The following is a 19,571-nucleotide window of genomic DNA, read 5'->3' as shown; positions in this document are numbered from 1 at the left end:
TAACTAACTTTGTTGATAATGGTAAAGTCTTCACCACAATAACAGCAAAGAATCATGATTTTTAGGGTTTTTTTAGATTTAAAAAAGTGATGAAGTTGCAAACTCAGGCATTCAATGCATAATCTAATGACAAAAACAGAATTAAAGTTGCCCATGCAAATTAAAAAATACCCTTCACCATGCAATATTTTATGAGAAATTTGTTGCAGTCAAGTTAGAGAATAGAATGCTTCCACTCCCACCAGTTTGATAACATTTATAATCCTGCTACAGGCAAAAAGGAATACACCATTCATGCAAAGCTAAGAATTTATTCTTAATTACAATCTTAATGGCCGTAACAGCCTTATCAAATAGTTTAAATAGGTGCAGGTAACATAAATACCCACACTTCTTAGTCTCCCCCTTTCTCTAGTGTTAGGTTTGCCCTTTCACTGCCCCTCTGTGTTAAGGTTGATGGTTTCAGTCTGGGGAGTGGCTTTACAGAAGCTGGTCAGTATCTGAAGTCCTTTGCCAGAAATATGATATTGATATTGATGGTTTCTTTCTCCTCACTTTAGGATGTGGTTGGGATCTTTTTTATGTTTCCTAACAGGCTCTACACTTTGCTTATTATTCATTGGTCTGCAAGTCCATATTGCATCTGAATTTACTGTGTAGTGTTTCTTTTACATATGTTGGATGCTTGTTCTTTGTTCTCTTTGCTACCCCTAAGGCTTGGCAAGAATAACTTGACTTACCTTGCTCCTGAGGCTGCATTCCTTTGATGACCAGTAATTGGCCATCAGTGAGTTGTTTATAGCCCTGGGCTTCAGGTATTATCCTCTGTCGGTTCCTTCAAAGCTTCTGATACTCCTGCATGCTGTGTTTTATTAAGGGGGTCTAATAGGTCATTCTACCCACAGTAACTACATGTTACAAATACCCATTAGTTGCAAAATATATATCACTATGGACATTACATCACACAATTATACAGAGCTAATGAAAAGTTAAAACAAAGTAGGTAATAGAGATCTGGTAATTAGATAATTGCTATTGCAAGCAAAAACAAATCTTCAGGCAGACCAAGACAAACACAGGCAAAGCCCAAGAGGTCCCGAAGCCTGTCTTGTTAGCTTAATGCAAAACCTGTGGCCTGTTTCAAACAGCAGTTACTCCCTATTTACTGAGCTACAAAGCTAGGAAGCCTGTTAGTTGTTCAGTTATGATTAGATTTCAGATGGACCATCCGTGTTGGAATGCATGAATGGCTCCTCAGAAGGTTTAATGGTACTGGCCATACCCATGCAAAAAAAACCCAAAACACATCGGATTTTCAATATTTGAATCTCTTAGTATTCACACCAGCATTTCAGAAATCCCATTTCAGCTAGGGATTGTGATAGCAACCTTGATTTGAAATAAGTTCTCTGCTTCTATAATTAACGCAGTAAACTTCACATCCACTGGAATAAATTACTTATGTCATGAGCTTCTCATTCTTAACGCTGGCTAGTAGCCTTATCCTGTGGGCAAATAAAGATACATCTGGTTTTTTTCATCCTGGTAGGGGAAAGCTGGCCATTCTTATTCAACTGCTGATTAGTAGGTAACTCCCTCGATCGAATGCAACTGTTGTATATTCATATGTCATAGTCTGTGATGCCAGGCAGGCTTGCATTTGCTCTCCTGTTGCCAGAAATAAGATGGTAGACCCTATTGATAAAGCTACATGATTTTATCATTACATGTTGGTGTTCTGATCAAAAGCCCCTCTGAGCCAGATCCTTCTGTTTATCACTCAATTAAAGTAGATAGAAAACCATAGCTCTCCTTCTTATTGCTGTTCTTAAACTCCTGTGCCTAAAATTATAATTTTTTTTAATTAGTAATTTTCAGTGTATAAAAGGGACACATGGGACCTCATTAAAAGAGTCTCAAAGAAATCTGAATTTGGCATTCATGTAAATCCATGTGAACCCCTAGCAAGGAATTGCTTTGTTTTGTTAGAAATGCATACAGTCTGTGCCCCCACTTGTCCTTCCTGCTATCAGTAGACGAAAGGAAGCAGGGGGCTTTTTCAGATAAAACACAACTTTAGGATGCGAGTAATAATCACATCTAGTACTATTATAACAGGAGATGTGGTTCCTGTATCTGAGCTTCCTCCTGTGTTAATTGTTCTTTGAGGCGAAACTGATGGAAGGAATGATGGGGATGTAAAGTATCTGAGGATGTTATTCTCATTTGACTTGAAATACTGAATGATTTATTTATTTTTTAGGTTTAATGTCACAGACTCCTATAAAAAGTAATTTGCATTTCCTGTAATGTTCTGTGTCTTTGAGACATGTGAGCAGCCATATGATTATAGATTCTGTGTTCAAGTGTTAGCTAAACACCCTTTGGAACATTCCGACGTACAAAATGAAACGTCTCTTCGCCTCTGAGCAGGATAAAGCTATGCCACCTTGGACTGATTCTTTCCAGAGTCCTTGTTTAAAAACCAAAAAATTACCCTCATGCATCCACCACAGATTCATCCAAAGGAAACAAGTTGTGAACTTTCCATTTTGTAAAATCAGAGGCTTTCTTTGTCATCCCACAGGGTGATCACATTAGCTTTTTCCCCTCTGTCATGGGATTTAAAGAAGCACCTCCATAATTTTAGAAAAGTTTTGGCTACATCAGCTACAGTTCAAGGAACAATAGCTTCAAAGTTGTGACTTCTCACAGACCTGTCCAAACATGCAGAGACAGCAATGCAATCTTAGGTGGCAAAACAGTTACAAAAATATTGTTTCACTTGTATGAAAAGTAAAAAAAACCCAAACCAACCCCCCCCCAAAAAAAACCCAACACACACCAAAAAAGTTCCAAAATAACATGTATTGAAACAATTCATCTAAGCAATGCTTGATCTTAAGAGTAAGAAAGTAATGATGCATGATTTTGTACACCTTAAATCTTTAGTAAACTTACATGTATTTTTCCTCCTTCCCAAAATCCTTTTAGGCATCTCTCTCATGCCTCTCTACTGGCACACAAATACCTGGGTTGAATCTCTTAGGTTTCATATAGTTTTGGGATCCATTAACACAGAGAGTTTATATATCATTCAGTGTCTGCAGAGTAATTGCTTTTACAAACCAAGAATTAACTGCACAGCATGGGCACCTCATTTTCTATACCTCATATTTACTAAAACACCTACACCTTGCTGAGAAGCCACTGTCTTAAGATGTGTTAGAGACTGTGACCAAAACTAAGTCCCACATTACACACATTTTTGAATGTGTAAAAGATAAAAGATATACCATTTCTTGTGCTTTTTAAAAGCAACATTATGAATAGGTGAATTGGTTGGCATTAAAACAAACAAAAAAAAAGGCACACACTTGAGCCTTCCCTTTAAGGCTTTGTGAGAATTTTATTCTGTAAAGCAAAGATTATTGAAAATTAAATTCTTTCATCTTTGTTCTTCCCTCTCCCTTGGGATCCTGTTGACTACTTGCATCCTCACACTTTCATCCCCAAATTCATGCCAAACACCTGCATTTTCTTATCAATGAAATTTCTTTAGCTATTGCTGCTTTTATTTTATATAGTCAATTTTACATCTGTCTATGGGTATGCAAACTCAGCGCAGTGTCATTATCTTCTATTTATTATCTTTATTGGTTTTATTCTCTCTTTTTTTTTCACCCCTCCTTTAAGGATTCTTAGGATTCTGAAGGAGAAATTAAAACCAATGCAGACTGCCTGTCTTACCTACTCTGGACCATTTTCTGCCTTTACTGCTCTTAACAGTGTTGCCTTGTCTCTGGGCATCTAGAAGAAAGCTTTCTTTTTCCCAGAACTGCTGTATTTTGGTGACAAGTTTCTCTGAGTATCTTGGGTCAGTGGAAAGACAAAAGGATGTCTTACTGGCTTGTCCAAGGGGGAAAAAAAAATAAGAAAAAAAAATGTTTTGCTATAATTATCCCTTTCCATATGGGCAACTTCAAGCTGCCTTTGCATCCCTGCCTTGCCTTCCCCAGTAGAACTCCTTCTGTGAGCTTCCGTAACTTCCTAGTCATCCTGCAGGACAAGACTCTTAAATTGGCCAGCTCCAATAGTGCGGTGCTCAGCAAACTTGCCTTCAGAGTTTTGATAAGCCAGAACTCTATATAAATGGTCAGACATCTCAAATTTAAAAGCACAATGTGAATACAAAATACTTATTATTTTCCTATAAAAAGCAATTTGCAGTCTATAGCTAACACTTTTATTTTCCAGTTACTAATGTCATTGGCCTGAAAATGCCAAAGAGCTGATGGTGTGCTTGCTGAGCTGTCAAAACAAAGCCTGTATTACAAAACCTACAGTGTAAGTTCAGGGCACCCATCCTAACCTTGAGCTAAAATTCAGTCGTGTGAGCTTGACTTGTGTATTCCAGCCATGTTTATGCAATTACTGGTAGTAAGTCCTCTCCAAGTTGCTAGGAATGTCTGAAATAAACATCACGCGTTACCCAGCCCTTGCTTTTCCAATAATTTAATGTGGCTTTACACACTGCTTTGATAAGCAAACACACTACTGCCCAGTGGCAGTCTGCAGCTTCAGGAGCCTGAAGGCACAGACCACTGTTAAATTTTCCAATCTCTAGCATGTAACTCAACTCTCATAACTTGTAGCTATTTATGTCCCTTTTCTGGTTTGTTGAAAAGAATAATCTTGGTAGATGACATATTCACTGACTTTTTTTTCTGCCCAATTTGATCACTGCAGTGTAAATCAATCCTTGCTGATCTCCGTTTTTCTTCCTCTCATAAGTGAGGTTATGTGAATGTTATGATAAGAAGTGAGGCAAAGCTGGCATGCAGAAATTTGATTTGGGACAAGACTGAGATGAGTGTCACTGAGTATAAAGAGAAGCTAAGGATCCTGTGTGTGCATTAAGTAGTCAAGTTCTTCTTTAAGAGCTCTCATGAGTATTGTGTAAGAAAAGATATTGTTGTTATACGTTCAACTTGTTGAAACTCATGAAATGCACTGTTTGAAACGTGCTTTGATTTAATGTTACCAGGGAGCCATACTCTGTTCCTGGTCAGTTTATTTTCATTACCACAATATTTTCTTTCCTATTTTTGTACAGTCTATAATTGCTTTCTCCTTTTGTTTTCCTTATTAACCTTCTGGCTCGAATGTCTAGTAATGCACCTTTCCCCTATATAGCACTTAGCCTTTTAGCTGAGACTTCAAACAAAGTGTAAAGTAAAAGGGCTTTAATCTCTCCTAAGGAATTTCCCCAGAGCAGCCAAGCATAGGCTTTAGCAGTTCTGAGCTGAAACACACAGGCTATTGTCAATTAAAACCTGATCTGATTTATGCTAGGGTCATGCCAGCTACAGAAGAGCTCATATTTAGGGAGATGCAAAGGAAGCACACAGCTATTCTTTCCTTTTTTTCCTTATACTGGAAATAGAGCATAGTATGAAGCCAGCAACCAATTAGTACATTTTTTTCCCCAGAAACATCTGTCTTACCAGGAATTGGCTCGAGATCAAAAAGAAGTGTTTTATTCACAACCACTGAGTTCCAAAAATACAACATAGACAAATTAAACCCTTTATAAATAAACTTTATATAAACCCAACAATATTAAAAAAGCCAAAAATTAAGAGTGTTGTGTGAGAGAAATTGATTTATAGGGAGTTTTTTAGATTGTCACAAATTAAATGGAAAATGTGAGAGAGTTATTTAAATCAACAGGAGATTCAGTTCTGACATGATTCTGAAAAATGCCAGGCTCCACTGGTGGATGCAAGGGCAGGATTCAGATTTGCCTAAATAGAGACATGTGTTGCTTTTTGAGAAGCCATAGGGGATCTGGAACATGTGTGTGAAAGTGGAAGACACGTCAGAGGCCATGTGAGAGACCCACGTGCTTTTAGAGCAGTTTGGAAGTTAGGTGAGATAACCCACAGCATTTAAAATGGCAACAGAGCCTTGCGTTTGGGGATTGAATCCCATATTAAGGGTACAAGCTTTGAGAAGTTGAGGTCCGCTCATGAGAAAATCATAGACAATTGTATATTCATATTTGCCTGTGCAGTTCCACTTACTGAACATGTTAAGCACAAACCTGTGAAAGTTTGTAGGTAATCTGAACTTACATTTACTATCCCAACTAGAGGCATATTTTTCATATGTCTGTTTATGTGTTTCTGCTTTTCAGCTGCACAACCTGTAAAATTTTATGCTATTATTTGGATTGCCTTTTTATTTTTTGTGGGTTTTTTGCCCACATAGCCAGGGGCTCTGACAGATAAGTTACACTGATGCTCGCCATGACGATTTAACCAGCTCACAGCTCAGCTGTCCCCCTTTGCCAGAGGTTATATTTTCCCATAGTGGAGTTGGCAGAAGCAAACTTGTCAGCATCTCAGTTGCTGTGCTTTGTTGTCCAAGTGATTACAAGCAATAGCTGAAGATGGTTTTTGTTTATACATTCGACTGTAGCAGCAGTGATTGAGGTGTGGGCACACGTCAAGTCTGTCAGCTCTGCTGTAACTTCTGCCCTGGGGAAAGGCAGGTGTCTGTGGTGTGATAAAGTATTAAATTGTGTTTAAATGCATTGAAGTTCAGTTATACTACTGTTCGCTTCAGTGTGCCTGGGTCAAGACCTGAAAAAGCAGTTTATAGCATAATAATTTTTTTAAGCTACCTGCTATACCCATCTACCACAGATGCTGTCCACTCTCTTGACATTTAGAAAGAGAAAAATTTTGCTTGAAAGGAATTTGGGGGATGGGAGTTGTGTTTGGTTTTTCCCCTTTCACTCATTTACAGAAGACTAGTGTGGCCTTTGAGCTAGGAAGATGTGAATGTTCATATACACATTAACTTACCATTTGTGACTTCCCTCCTTGTAAATAATCGGAGCTTCCTAATATTTGGATTTTCTGGAGATGACAGCAGTCCATCCGGTGCTGGAGAGATCTCTGGCAGCTGTATTTTGCCACGTTTATTTGGCTTCCAAATCCCTGCTCAGATCCCCTACTAAGTGGCTTCATTTTCAGAAGTGCAGAGCATACCCTTGCTGCTACCTCATCAGAAAGTGCAGGTGATCCAAATCTTTGCGTGTCTTATCTGTGTGGCTAAATCTATTTTCAATGGATTTAAATACTTTGCTTTTCACTACAGCTCCTGGGTTTGGACCGGCAACTCTGAATTAAAGTTGACGGCTCCTCATCTATTCAGTTTGTACCATTTCCTTTGCTTATGCATTTGTCATTTAGCAGCGGCTCTAACATTTAGAGTGTTTTCTCAGGAGTGGTGACATTATAGGATTTTTTTCCCCAGTGATTTGTATATCATTTAAGTCATTCTTTGGAATGAAAAATACAGTAAGAATATTAAAATAATCAGATTTTCAAAGCAAAACCGTACTTCAGCTCTTTCCAACATTAGCATTCTCAAATTTTGCTTCCATTTTTGTATAAAATACAGTTTATAGCTCTTTATAATTAAAAGAGGAAAAAACCCAAACAAGATAAGCTGCAGTTAAGTGCTTCTTGTTGTCTAAATGACTTCACAAGCAGTTAATAATTTCATACTCTCAGGTCTGGTTTGATGTACCGCTGATTAGTAGCTGCATTTTTGCGCTCAGATTTTGAGCTTAAAATGTGAAAGTTCAGCTGAACCTAAAAGACTGTGTAATTGTGGAAAATAAGATTAATGATGATCTATAGGCTGATAAAAGGATTAATTTTAATATAAGGCTGCACTGAGGATATAATAAATTACTGTGGACAAATGAATAAGTATCTGAAAGTATTCTCTATGGCTGAATATAAAATAGTAATAACTGTTTTATTTTTCTGCATTACTTATTGGCTGGCTTTTCATGCAGTTGATTTTCCAGGTCAAAATATTATGGAAGTAAATGTGTCCTCAGTATGTAAATTTTCGGAACTACTTTACCACTGTGTTTAATTTGAAATTGTCTTGTGGAAGGAATGAGCCATTTGTCTCCGTAAGAGTACCGCCCTGGTTCGTTATCCTCAACGCCATGATTACAGGCTGTGCAGCTTTTACTTTCTTCTCCTCTTCTTGTTTCCCAATTACACATTATTTTAGCAACCTGCAGAGTTAGTGGTATGTGGTGGCAGACAAACCCAACCGAAACTTGTTTGCAGATTTCTCCCATTGCTACGTTCAGGAAAAGGCGCATTGACTGTCATCAAAGTTAGCAGTGGGTGAATCTAAGAAGCCGGAATCTAAGGATCAGATTCTTTCCAGGTGACAAAGTAGCCAAGTAACTCTAGTGTTGCCTGTGAAAACTAAAGTCCCATATTTGCTTCCACTTTTAACGTTTAAACATTTGTTGTTGAGGATCTCCTTTTACAACAAGAATATAGCTCTCGTCTTTATAGAAGCCCACATGAAGGAAAACCTACGCAGCAGAATAGAAATGAAGGTAATTTATGTGTGATAACAGATTTGTAGTCATTACAAAGCAGCAGTCTCTAAAATTGATGAGTTGACAGCCTTTTCATGCCTTTTTGACGATTGGATTATCTTCTAACATTCTTACTCTCACTTAGTAAATACTTGGATAGTCATGATTTCCAGCAGTTTAAAAAAATAAATTTTAAGTTAATAATAACTATTTCATCAATTTAAAAGATTTTTGTCAGGAATTATAAGGTCTGTGTGAAAAAACTTTAAGCTTCTTAGTAAGAGTATGTGAAGCTAATTGCCAACAATTGAGTTATTACAGCAAAGTAAATCACCCCTTATCCGTCTGTCCTAATCTGCCTTCTTTTGCACTTGCATTTGCATTTGTAATGAATAAAGCTACATGCACAGATTGTTAGCATGGCCCAGCTGAGTGGTAACTCACTAAGCTGCAGCAACTCAATTGCTTCCAGTCAGCTGATCATACCCCCCCAAAATGGAATTTTGAACAACCCCCTTTTCCCTGCTTCTTAAGTACTGAGTGATCAGATCAGCAAAATTGCAGCTTACAGGAAGCTACGTTTCTTTCCCTGATCTTTTTGAATTGCAAGTAGTGCATTCTTAATTTTAAAGATAAAGTTGAATTTCCTCTCTTTATAATTAAAAGTATAAATATAGATTTCGAAGCTGATGTTTACAAACTAATTTTAAATGCTGATTTAAATGCCGAAAAGATTAATTTTGATTCATGTACAAGTAACACATCATTTACCTTTAATGATATTTACATTTTGCCATCTACTTGTCATATTCTTGTTCAGATTTGGAGGTCATGTCTTCCTTACTGCAGCTGAGGCCTTTAGTGCGTGGCAGTATAGCACCTGCTTAACTGAAATCACTTTCGAGTCAGTTTTGGTAAATCCATGCAGTCATTTATAGGTGGGCAATCCCTTCAGCCTTATGGCCTCGATTATTTATGGTCCTGTGTGTTCTGTTTTCATCAGCTCAGTAATATCTTTTACTTCCTTTGTGCAGGATTTGCAGCAGTCTAAATGACAACACTCAGAGCAAGAATAACTGAATCCTTAGTCCTTTGACAAGCATCTCTGGGATTAACAACTTTTAGCAGGTTCAGGTGGTGATGTCCCCAGCTTCTCATCGCTCCCTTCTGGAGGTTCCCACCCAACAGTGGAGCTGCTAGCACGGGGGCATGTTTATGCTGTGCCATATCGTAATGTCGCATCCAAAACCACAGATAAGGAGGAATTTGCAGTGAGATTCCTGACTGTGAACTGGAGCAAATGAGCCCTGAACACTTATCTCCCGAAGAGTAACTTACTTGCAAAACAGTAATTTTCGCTAGATGGATGGGATGCACTTTTAGTAACAATAGTGCATAAACAACTTAATCATCTTCCTTTACTAGGTGGACCCCCTCCCCCTGTCCAGCGTTCTTTTAAGCGAATATAATGATTTTGAGAACCTGGACTATTATTTATCAATGTGTAGGACTGTCAATTAAGTATCTTTGACACCTAATTAGTGGCAAGTCCCAAACAATTAAATGACTGACAAAAATGCTTAAGTGTGACACTTAGAATTAGTGGTGTACACAAATGCAGAAAAGCACATAATTGCATGAATGTGGTAAAGATCATGAAAGTAAAATTTGTTGCCTAAAAAACCCCTAAGTCAGGGGAAGCCTGTTTGCTATGTTCTTGCATGGAGCTGAATATGTGATCCTTCAGAGCACATTGCACAGCTCATCCATTTTGTAAAAGGTGTTTCATAGACCATGGGTACAGTAAAAGGAAGGGAGGAATAAGGAAGAATTTTCTGGTTAGGCCATGCACTTTTAGAGGCATTGCTTGTTTCCTAACTGTTAGCAATGCATTCAATGTTTTCAGTGCCCCAAGAGCGAAAGGAACAGGGTAATTTACAGGAGGCTTATGTCCTTGTGGCCAAAATGTAGAAGATATTGTTCATCAAAAGAAAATCTATGGATAACTTAGTAAGAGAAGCCTAGAATGCAAAGTAAATCCATATTCAAAAAGGAACTTGGTGACAGGACTGAATATTAATTCCCCTTGTGGACTTGAAACACCTCCCTGAAAGTGAAGTGAGTGTCCAGTAAAAACAAACATGCAGTCTCCAGTTTCAGCCTATTCAAGATACTGAATTCTGAATAGTTATTGGACATGCAGGCAAGTGTCCAGAAGAGACATCTGTAACCAAAATTCAAATCTATTTCACTGAAACACATTACATTTTAAGTGTACTGCATCCTTAGTTTGAAAACTGACTGTAAATTCCGCTAGCCAATTCTTTGTCTGGTTTTGAGATCTTCTCCAATATTAAGATCATACAAGCATTGAACATGGGGCGTTTTTACCATTTAGCATTCGAGTTCCTGTAGTGACTGTAGCTTGAGACCCATTCCTGCCTTAGCAGTCTGGGAAGGACGGCATGGTTGCAGTCCCCTGGTCTTGACTTGCAACTCGCTAAGGAGTTTAAAACTGTGGAATTAAAAATCTGCTGCCTAGCATATAGCGTTACTGTTGTCCTGATGCCTGAAAGCTTTAATGATGAACCAGGATGCTCTTACACACAGACCTGCGAAGAAGCGGTTGAAAACGGCTTCTCCTCCAGCAAGCTCATAGTCTGACCATGCAAGTGTTAAAGGGGTGTGGAGGTTTGAGTAAGGGCACTGTGTTAGCAGGCTGCTCTGTACATGGGGTATAGGAGTGGGCTTCTCCAGTAGCAGCACTGGGATCACACCAGGGACGCTTGGAGGATTGGCACAAATTGAGCTGTCAGCAGGCAGACTTGCTGCTGTGGATTTACTGTGGTTTTACTACTTTTCATTTCTCTACAAGCAGTGTGCAAAAATGCACATAAGTTCTTGATGTATTCAGTTATTTAAAAAAAAAAAAAAGAAAAACAATTTACAAATCTTGGCAAATTTGTCCTGTTTGGTATCACATAACAATTTCATTTGCTAGGTGCATTTGAGTAGGGTGTTTAATTGTAATGCAGGCCCATAAATGGATTAGGTTTGGAAGAATCCAAATTAACTGCTGTGCCTCTTTGTATATTTTTTTAAAAATCTCTGTCAGAATGAAGAAGCTTTTTCTTCCTTAGACATTTCTAGTTTCATTTTGAATATGAGTTAATTCCAAATATCATGCTTTAAAGTGAGCTATTACACTATTAGGAATTGTCATGCTTATGAAATAAATGTTTATCACTCTAAATGGTTCTCAGGTGCCAATGCGAATGTGAGCATGTGAATAAAAATTGTACTTCCTCGCTGCAACCAGGCCGTTCTGCTTGCTGAGGTGGAACTGAAGGTGCTCCTACTCACCCTGTGCCTTTGAGATATTCAGTTAAGCTACTCATAATTAAGTGATTTAATTTTTTGTAACAATTTTCTTCAGAAAAGTTTGGCTAGTTTGACATAAAATGTAGCTTTCAAGCATGGAGTTACACAAATGGCTGGTAGAGAAAAGTAAGAAGAAGGTGGTGACTTTCTTCACTCCAAAATTTGATGGTTTTATGAGAAGATGATGAAAGTAGGAACTTGCCTTATCTAAATAAAATGAATGATTTTGAATATAGGAAGGATTTGAGTACTGAACTGTCTCAGTCTGATGATCTGCCCAACAGGACCTGAACTCCTTCAGGGAAAACGTTTCCAAATCCAGCCTTTAATTCCTTTTAAGTTCCCTTTACATCAATGGAAGTTTTTCCAGTTCTTTTGTTTAAAATACACAAAATTGGAAAAAAAAAAGGTTGTGCTTAGTCAGTATTTGCAGCCAAAAAAGAAATCCGTTCACTTCAGAAGAAACCTGTTCCTTTTGTGTAGGGTAAAATGATTTTTTCTGTCAAAATATTTCAAAAAACCCATTATGAACACAACCTACTTACCCTTACTTTACAGCACTACAGGATTGCATCTGCACTCAGCAATAGTCTCTGAAGTCCTGGTTCCACTGAAATCAATAGAACAACTCCCATTGATGTCAATTGAAGCTAAAATACTGCCTATAAACTAGGATATATATGTGCCTTTGCATGATTAAAATACAATGGGGATCTTAGAAATATTTTTGGCTTTTATTTTTTAAGTATAGCTGTGAAATTTATAATGTAGAAGATGTTTAGCTTAATGACTTGGAATTAATGGGGTTTGGGTGTTCTTTCAGGTCATGCTTTTGAAATAGTATTCTAATAGAAAAATAACAATAAAGTAAGGTATATCTGGTGGTATTTGGTTGAAGAACCTGGCTTTTTGAACTGTGGTAGTAAATAGAAACATGATCAGGGACTTGCTTGTCTTTTGTTTGTTTTAGTTTGAAAATGCTTTTCTAAATGGATAGGACTTTACATTTCTGTAATGAAAATAAATGAACCATTTATTTTTTCAAGTTCAGTTACTGATTTTCCTGAATGTGTTTTTCAACCACTGCAAGATAAATGTTATCTATCTGTTGGTTTTTGGAGAGGGAGAGGGTATATTAGTTCTTCAGGAAACTTACATTTCGCTGTGTAAACAAGGCCCTCTTATAAATGGGAACCGGTTTTCTCTTGAGTTTCATAGCACTGTTACATTCATTTTGGCCTTCGTTGTGATTGCATATGAGAGCTACCCTTTCCTTTAACTACATATTGCTGTGACAAACTGAAAGCTTAGGAGGTGACTGAAAGACTCAGGTTCTTATATCTTTTATCTTGTCCCAGCTGACATATTACACCATTCAATTTATGAATCAGCGACATTCTTTTCTCTTGGTGTCTTAATAATCTGAAAAATTAAATAAATATTTTGGGCTAAACTGAAGTTTAGCATGATGGAACAAAAAGCAAAAATTTATAAGTATTTTTTAATCAATGGACTGTTTGATAATTTCAAAAGAATATTTGAGAACTAATACAATATATTAAAAGCAAATAATAAAAGATAACTGTTGGGTTGAAAATATTTAAATGGACTGTTAATGTTGATTTAGCTGCCTTGTGAAGATAATCTCTCACACTAACAGATGAGAAGAAAGAAAAAACACAGATGAGAACAAAAGAAGTGCATTCAACATAGACATACTATATACATCAAAGAAATAAGAGTTTGTTAGGAGAAATCACTCTGTAATATAAATATGTAATATAAACAGGAATAGAACTCACTATCTGAATTCTGGTTTTTATAAAAAAAGTTGTTCAAATGTGTATAAGATTTTAGCCCAGTTTCCTAAGGAAGTATCAGACTATCGTGCTGTTTGGTTAATTAAAATCAAACTTAAACTGGGAGTAAAAGTCTCAGAGATTCTCAAAATTTTCAAGAATTTGACTAAAGTGGCTATGCAGAGGCAAAAAGAATTAGTCTGTTCCACATCCTCCATGAGAAAACAGTGGAATTTTGTTCTACATTATTTAGCAACAGTCTCCTCCAGTTTGAAATAAGATGTTTTGGAAATAACATTTTAGTTGTGCTTTTCAAATATAATACAACAAATAATTCTAAATACATTTTGGTAGAAAACATGACAATAGTCTTTTTTCATTATATACAAATATTAGGATATATTATTTAAAGACAGAATCAAGGTAGCTGGTTAATAGCATAATCAATGTTTATATTCTATTGTGCCATGATCATTAAGGTCCCTTCCAAGCCAAATTATGTTTTTAATTTATGATGCCTTTTCTCATATTATCACCAGTATGCTTCATGATAATTTTTTATTTTATCATTTTCATAGACATGTATTTTATGATGTATGTATTTATTTGTGTATTTTGTGTAAAATTCCTAACTAACTGTTGAGCTGTCCCCTGAAATTTAGTCTTTAAAGGTCTTATTGCATTTTTGCCAGGCCAATTTAACAATTTCAACTGATTAAGTCCACTCTAAACTAAAAGCAACGATATGGTGAATTAGGCCACAAGTTTTATGACAACTCGCAAAGAGAACTTTGAAAATGTGGTTAAGTTTGAACTATTGCAATGATATTTTTGGAGTCTGCAAATGGCCTCAAATAATTATTGTTCTGAGTCCACAAGTGTACCCTAAGAACTGATGTGCTTAAATCCATCATATGAGCCCCTGAAGTTTTCCGCTGTGGTTATCTAAAGACCCCTCCCAGAAGAGCTCGACCCCATCTCTTCCTTCAGTCCACGTGGAGCACATGAGGTGGAGTTTGGCAGCCACTGGCTTGGCTCCTTTCAACAGCCCTATTGAAGCAGAATGCTTCACCGCTTTTCTAGTTCTTTCTTACCGCTGTGTTGCTGAGATGATACCTCGGTGTTTCATCTGAGACTTCTGTTCCACTGTGTGGTTGCTTTGTTATTGTATCCATGACTCTATCTGGTCGAATTGCTTTGGAGAGGGCCATATTCCAGAAATCCCACTTGAGTGAATTGTTCAAGCATTGGACAAGGTGAGAAGAGGAGAATAATGCAAGCAGAGATAGCCGTTTCCATATTCCCAGTCCCTGACAAATACTTCCAATCAAACTATGTCTTTATGCTAGAAGCACTAAATATACCCATGTGTGATCTGAATTGCACCTTTTCTCTCCCCTCCTTTACTCACTTCCAAATCTAAGACCATTCAGAGCAAGATCATTGTTCTACTAATACTGGAGTTTTGTAGCGTCGGATCACATCAATGCTTTCATCAAGTATGATGCGATTTTCGATTCCTATGGCATACGCAGTAGCTGGTAGGGTAGAGCAGTGCAGCACTCAGTGTTTGCGAGAGAAGCCAGCAGGCTCTGCCAGGTCATTACTAGTGCCAGGACTTCATGGAGTCATCCGTTGTTAGGATATTCCTCTGAATTTTCTCAAAGAGGCATTATTTACTGCCATAAATATTTTCTGGGTAATCTACATGTATTTTTGTTTCCCCTGCTGTTCTGAGACTTTCATGGGTATTACCCAGTGGTTGAATAGACAGGCATGACAGCAGACAAACTTTCTTATAAGCTCTGCATGAAGCAAGAAGAAAGGAAAAACTAATAAATAGTCTCTGCAGATACTCTTAAGGAACACCTTTCTTTCCTGGCTCATGTAACAACATATGAGTATACCCTCTGTTAGGGTGTATGAGGGGACCACACATCCTGAAGCACACTGATTACTGGTAGTCCGTCTTTCTAGAAACGAGTGAGCTGACACATTCATCTTAGATGAGTGTTAGCAAAGCAGCATTCAATACATTGCCACTAAATTAACTTCTTTCGCTATTGCTTATTTTTATTTGACTAAGGGTTCATTGCATATCTCACACATACTGCTTTTCATGACCCTCACCTGTCTGCACCATATCCAGTAAAGAAAGACCTTGCATTTCTAACAGCTTTTATTTTTGATTGAATATCAATACAAAAATCAACAGCACATGAGGAACTGAAACGTCTAAACCATTGTGACTGTACTGAAATAAACTTTGTAGTAGCTACCATACTGATTGAATTATTCCTGCTTATATCCTACTAGAAAAGAACGTGTGTTTCAACATGTTTGCGAGTGATACAGCACTTCTTCCAGACTGTCATTGAATTTTTCCAAGACATTTGCCTTTGCAACAGAAATTGCTTTGATTTGGAAAACTGAAATATATGACAAATGTTAAATGGATTAAAAGCTGGCTCACTGACAAACTGAAAAATGTGGTGTTAACGGACAGATATAAATGACTGGGATGTGTCTAGCAAGGTCTGCCTGGAATCAGTTCTTGGATCAATAGCACTTAACGTTTTTATCAACAGTCTAGACAGTGATATAAGACATCTTCAGTAAAGCTTGACCATGACAGAGATTGTTGAGGTAGTAAATAATATGCTAGATAATTGCAGAAGCAGCTAGTAAAATATATTTAAATATTGCCAGCCTCTTGTGTAGGATAGGAAACTATGTAGTTGTAAAGCTGTGATTTAGAGAAGGACAGGTTATCAAAGATAATTGGGTCTACTTAAGCTCTTTGTGCAATGTTGTGGAAGGAAAAAACACTAATGCAATAATGTATGTGTTAAAGTCAGATTGTCAAGTGGAATGAGGTCATGATTGCATCTGCATGCTGTATTGATAAGATTGCTTCTAGAGTGCCAAGTCATAATTTGGTGTCGAGTCTTAAGGAAAATAAGGAAACAGGACAAAAGGAAGACATAGAGATGCACAGGACCTCAAGATCAGCTTTTAAATGCTATGTAGCTTTAAGAAGTTCAGCTTAGTTTATCATGATGTATGGGTTACTTGGGCATGGAAAATTTTTTTTAGGTACAGGACAAGGAACACTTACAGTATCATCAATAAAGGCGCAGCAAAATTCAGTGACTGGAAAATTAAATTAAGAAGAAAATGCAGCCTTGAATTAACTTGCAATTTGTTAGCTTTGAGGATTACTAAATAGTGGAACAGCTGATGCGGGGAGGTGATAGACTCGTCAGTGCTAGACATCTTTAAAAAAAAAAAAAGAGAGAAAGACAGAGCGCTCTTGCTAAAAGATGCACTGTGATCCAGCTGCTGGAGAGGACTGCACATTGGAGGTGAATAGCCAGTTGGGACAGCAGGCAGGGTGGTTCTGGCTGTTGCTGGGATCTGTTAATTTTATTATTTCCTTTTTACAGTTTAAACAGTTGCCTAGAGGAGTCTTGAAGAAATTACTTCACTGCTGTACACGGAACCAGATAGTTTGTTTGTTCTTTGCTGTCTTCTGATCCAGAAACCAGCCAAGGCTGACACTTAGATCCCAGAAAGGTTGATCCAGTCCTCTACGCTCTAAAGGGATCCTCTTTCATAGATGGTCCCCGAGTATGACTCATGTGGTCACTGCTGTAGTGATCACCAGGTTTGAAGGTGGGAAGGGACTTTGCACAGCCTTGAGGAGTGAACAGGTGTAGTCCAAGTCCTTAGTCTTTGGGCTATGAGCTCTTTCTTGCCTGAAGTACCACAAAACTATGAAACCAGGAAGTTTGTCACAAGTCCACCAGGCCTCAGAATATCAGTCTTGAACATAGCGCTGGGTTCTCCGGTGCCTTGCCATGTTAGTGGGGCAGGAGTTTCTGGGGGATATTTTTTTCCCAACTCTAATAGATGGAAAAATTAAAAAAGCCTTCAGACAAAGAAGCTTCTTTTAGATCTGAAGTAGCAACACAGACTTTAAACCAAAATATAGGTTGAGAGCAATTGCTCTCAGCCTAGTTGGATATGTTAGTAAGTTAGACCATCTGAGAGAAGAGGTAGTGGACTAAGAAAAGTATGAGATAAAAAGGCTATTATCACCATGGGAAAGGGAGGAGCAGGTAATCTATTGCTTGTTGGAACATGGTGGTATCAGCTGGGGTAGGGGTTATGGAAGAAGGAAGTTGTACTGTGTGATAAAACCATTATTTCTATTGTGTCCATATTTTGTAGTATTTAGTGGAATTACAAACTTAGTAGACTCCTTTTCAGAAGATACCCTCCACTGAGTATCTCTCTAAGAGGGCAGAGGTAGAAAGATAATTTAAAAATTGTCCCACTGATGCCTGTTTTTTTCTGTCTTTAATAATCTGTCAGTGTGAATTCATTCTGATATTTAATGGTTGTTTAATTTCATCCATATAGTTTACAAAGCACTTGCATCAGATGAAGCGTATTATGCTCTGGGAAATGAATGAGCAGGACCTACAGATCTTGATGATACTTGTCAGAAGACATATATTGTGGGGCTTGAGAATATTGACAATTCTGCTTTTTTTCTTAGGTGTCATCTGTTCCCTTTGTTGCATATCAGTCCACAGGGAATTTGCTTCCAATGATAGGTTTAGCAATGCTGGAGCTATGGGTAACATCCACCTCAGGGAGCCAGGTTCTGTAATAGAAAATATTTTTTGTCCATTGTCCCCTTGTAATACAAAATACAGCAATATACAAAATGGACAGTGGTTCACTTATTCATGTGCCACTGGATTTTACCAAGGAATTATTTGCTGGTTTGTTTCTTGTACTTGCAGTTTATCAGAATTCCTCTTAATTAAAAGCTTTAACGTATTTAGTTACACCTTATTTGGGGCTATTAATTTATAAAGGATGCGCTTTATCATGGTACTTACAGTGTTCGGCTTACTGTTTTTATGGATGTAATAGATCTAATTTGTACCGATATATTATTGCTTTTAGCAATGTCACACTGAGCTTGCCTAGAAACAGAAAAAAACACTTTCAGTTTGAGATTGAAATTAAAAGTTTATTAATGATCACTGCTATTGGAAATGCTGGAAAAAATATCACAGGCTTTTTTATTGGTTGGCTTTTTGTCTGGTTTTTGTGGGGTGTTTTTTTGAGCCATATTTAATGATTGTATTCATGATGACCATTTTATTTCAGGAATATCAGCCTTGTAACACCAATGCCTGTCCAGAGTTAAAAAAGACAACTCCTTGGACACCCTGGACCCCAGTCAATATTTCAGACAACGGTGGCCACTATGAACAACGTTTCCGATATACCTGCAAAGCACGCTTGCCTGACCCAAATTTGCTGGAGGTGGGAAGGCAAAGGATTGAAATGCGTTATTGTTCCAGCGATGGCACCAGTGGATGCTCGACAGATGGTAAGCAAAGCTAGAGTGGCTGCATGATGTCTCCTGCTAGCGAGGTGTCTGCGATTCCATTTTCAGCACAGAATGGAAGTTTTTGCTTGCTGCTGTTTTGCGTAACAGAACTGATAACGAAAAGGAGGACATAGTGATCGCAACGGGGAATCTAGTTTGTATTTCTTCTGATCATAGCTTCATCACTCAGACTAATCAAGTGTCTTTTACCATTGATTATAAGGTTTGCCAGGTAATTTTAATATTCTTTACAATAACCTGCAAGCCATGACATGGCAGCCCAGTTCATAGACGATTCTGTTACTTCTTTATACTCTCTTGGGGTTTTATGGGGGAGAGTTTGTACAACATTAATGTATTTTATAAATATTTAGCTAGAATATGAAGTATTGATGCTGAGAAGAACTTTTTGCACGGTAATTCTAAAGTAACAACTGTAAGATTCATGCAGGTATTTAACTAAATAAAGAGTTTATGAACTGGATAATTTCTATTATAAAAGTTTATGTTATGCTATTTCTAGCAATTTAAAGTTCTGTCTGTTTCTGAG

At 37.5% G+C, this 19,571-nt stretch overlaps 1 protein-coding gene across 18 annotated transcripts in view; it reads left to right on the top strand.

Annotated features, from left to right (window-relative positions):
- The window catches only part of SEMA5A (semaphorin 5A), a 356,558-nt gene that overhangs the window by 300,461 nt on the left and 36,526 nt on the right, over positions 1 to 19,571 (top strand). For all 18 annotated transcript variants that reach the window (XM_054816286.1, XM_054816279.1, XM_054816269.1 and 15 more), the window contains one exon: positions 18,796 to 19,021. In XM_054816286.1, the coding sequence (XP_054672261.1) occupies positions 18,796 to 19,021 (226 nt within the window). The remainder of the gene's footprint in view (positions 1 to 18,795; positions 19,022 to 19,571) is intronic.

The sequence above is a fragment of the Grus americana genome, chromosome 2 (assembly GCF_028858705.1).
Source record: "Grus americana isolate bGruAme1 chromosome 2, bGruAme1.mat, whole genome shotgun sequence".
Taxonomy (NCBI): domain Eukaryota; kingdom Metazoa; phylum Chordata; class Aves; order Gruiformes; family Gruidae; genus Grus; species Grus americana.
Note: the sequence above shows the minus strand (reverse complement) of the source record. Positions and strands in the feature narration are given on the sequence as shown.